The sequence below is a fragment of the Aphanomyces invadans genome (assembly GCF_000520115.1).
Source record: "Aphanomyces invadans strain NJM9701 unplaced genomic scaffold supercont1.12, whole genome shotgun sequence".
In the NCBI taxonomy this organism is placed as follows: Eukaryota; Oomycota; class Saprolegniomycetes; order Saprolegniales; family Verrucalvaceae; genus Aphanomyces; species Aphanomyces invadans.
In genome coordinates, this window is record NW_008580157.1 from 1,331,903 (window position 1) to 1,334,881 (window position 2,979).

General features: G+C 56.0%; 1 protein-coding gene across 1 annotated transcript; it reads right to left on the reverse strand.

The window, feature by feature from the left end:
- Positions 1 to 339: 339 nt before the first annotated feature.
- H310_06965 (hypothetical protein) lies at positions 340 to 1,628 on the reverse strand (the record flags this gene model as incomplete). The annotated part of the gene is made up of 2 exons (XM_008872227.1): positions 340 to 1,491; positions 1,541 to 1,628. The coding sequence occupies 2 exons, from the start codon at positions 1,626 to 1,628 to the stop codon at positions 479 to 481; spliced, it is 1,101 nt and encodes a 366-aa protein (XP_008870449.1). The 3' UTR covers positions 340 to 478.
- Positions 1,629 to 2,979: the final 1,351 nt, after the last annotated feature.

Consider the following 2,979-nt stretch of genomic DNA (forward strand, 5'->3'; position numbering starts at 1 on the left):
GGTGTTCTGCTGTTACCGCACCGTTTTGAAAATCTCGAAATATTCGAGTGAATGGCGTGTCGCACACACCATCCCTCACCAAGAGAAAACATACATGTCGTGTTCAACGATATTCGGTACGGCCCTCGTCCTTCGCTCACACCCCCGACGAAATACGTCGCAGAGTGCGTTCTATTGATCGATACGGTACCTCCTGTATTCCATACGTGCTGCCTCGCGTACCAGAGGCATGGTGCGTGGAAAGGTCCTGAGATGGGATTGCCCCGTGTTCGTAATACTTGCAACGAAGCCGCGGTCGTGCAAAGTGCATTTCACCATCGTAGTTCGAAACCACCCGACCGTCATCCATGGCCCACCCATTGGTTCTTGGAAACCACGTTGAAAGTGTGGCCAATCAGGTCATTCCATGGATGTATACATCAGAAAATGTCGAAAAATGGCCAGAATTCGTGCAAAATTTGGTGTTGAACCGCCACCACTAGGCACCGTGGCTGGACCCAGTCGCGGAGGTCGTGGCCTGGCGATTGTTGCTTGGAGTGACGAAGCAACGGTGGCTGGAAGGAACGTGGAATCCACACGTGCAGCACGTTCGACGGATCAGCTTGTTTCGATGTGCTTCGATGTATTCCACAACACGATTGTGGCCGTTCCTTCGCGCTCGATCAAGCGCGTTGGCCGAGCAGCCTCCATCGCGATGCTCGTGCAGAAACTTTAAAGCATCCAGTTGTCCATTCGTCGTCGCAGCGTCCATCGCCGCGCCAGTGGAGCCGCATCGTGGCCTAGTGTGATGCATGTACGACAACACTCTCACGTGACCATGGGCCGCGGCGACGGTGAAGGCTTCGGAGCCCCAGGTTTGGTGCTTCTGCTCGTGGCACCACTGCACGATGTGGACGTGACCAGCTGCAGCAGCAGCGTTGACCACAGCCATGGAGCACGACGTCCGGCGACCATGCATCATCTCCACGAGGTACTCTAAAACATGTAGGTGGCCGTGAGAGGCCGCGGCCACCATGGCTGGCATCCACCCGAAGACGTCAGAGTACTTGGCATGGAGCAAATGGACCACTGCAGGAAGGTTTCCGTGTGCTGCTGCCACTTGATGAAGACCGTCGAAGTCGTGCACGTCCAAGTCGAATGCGGAAAAGAGATCGAATGCGTTGTCGGCAACGGCAAGGCGTGCGATGACGCGATCGATATTGGGCAAGTAGACTTGTAAGCGCGATGCGCGATCCATGCCGTGCTCTTGCAGCCATCGGCGTAGAGTGTCCATGGCGTGGGGGGTGGAGATGGCGTGGGGGGGGTGGATGGAACGGGCAAGTTGGACCATGTTGTGTGGGATGCCACGTTGGTACGAGGTAACGAGAGCCACGAGCTCAAGGGGCAGGAACACAGGGTGCATGTCGAGTGTAGAGGCACGAGCCAATTCGAAAATGATGCTTTCGACAACCAACGCGGGCAGCGGAGGACGGGTTGCCGAGATGGCAAGCCCTGTCGCTTGTGTCGATCTGCTGCAGCTTGGACCGATGACACTGGTTACCTCTGCGCTTCTGCTGACCACCGCCACAAAGTGCATCTGCTCCTGCAGGACTGAGAAGAAGCTGAAAGGTCGGCATACCGTCCAGCATACGACGCCCACAGAGAACGGCGTGGTCTTTGAAACGAACGACAGCGATGCCATCCCACGTTGTGAGCCGTTCTGTTGTCGCTCGCCTCGGGCGGTAGGACGATGCCTCTGGTCAGACGTATCATACGGACAGTTTGCATTTGGCAAGCAGGATGGGCCACCTCTTGGGGCGGATTTTTCTTCTCGCAACCGTTGGTTCCGTGGGCACCGAACGAGTAGCGACGCGCGCTGGGCTGCCGCGCTCCTGGACCGACACACCAGGCAGTAACTCGTCACGGTGGGGCGACGTCATTGTTGGCGTGAGCTGACGTCTGAGAAGTATCCTGTCGCACCGATGTCCTGGCCAATTGTTCGCGTCGGCGTGGGGACCGGAGGTGAGCAACTTCCGCGCCCTTGGAGATACACGTGCAGGCAGTGGCTCGCCATGCTTCCATCACGGTGGAGCGAGGTGATCGTCGGCGCGAGTGGGTTTCTGAGAAGTATATCCGCCGGTCTGACCTCTCGGCGACCTGTTCGCGTCGGCGTTCCCTTTCGCGAACCGTGGGTACACTGCCACAGAGGCCACACACTCTGCCATTGTTCAAACTTGGGTGCCTCCGCCACCACGATCACGTCTGCGTCGTCCCAACAACACTGGAGACAACCTCCCGAAAAGGCAGCGAGACACGCATCAAAGTCGAATCGCCACGCAATACTGTCGTACGGTCGAATGAGCGCGATGTGCACGGTGAACCGTGCGGTGGGGTTCCGTTTGTTCCGGTGCGATGTCGTTGTGAAATGTGTTTTTTTTTAATCTCATCGATAGCACTTCATATCAGTATAATGGTATGCGTGAATTCTATTCTATCGTGGATGGTGTTTTATAATCGCACCATTCCGCCACAGGCCATTGCGACGGACGACGACTTGGAGAGAAGGTGAAGGTGGGCGTGGATATTTGATACCGTGGCTGCCGAGGATATGCATGAACTCTGTTACGAGGGGGCAAAGTAGGCCCAAGCACTTATGGAGTCGGAAAAGCGAGGAGTAGAGTTGTGCGAGAGCCCAACAGGACCGCAGTGCACAACAGGAAAGAACGAAGAGTAAGATTAGAGATAGGTTGTGCAGGGAGACTGTTCACACCACTCATGCACTAGCTATGCGGTCGCGACTTTTGATTGGCTGGGGCACCAAGTGAAGGCTGTTGATTGGCCACAACACCAGGTGACTTTTGATTGGCCAAATAGTTTCTCCCTCTTAACTGCGGGTGAAAGCACCTTGCAAAGAGCGTCCCCTTGACAAACTCCACTGCAGCCAACTGTGTGGACACTGCGCCGTGACTTTGTGGAGCCCGCTGTCCATAAAAATGCGAA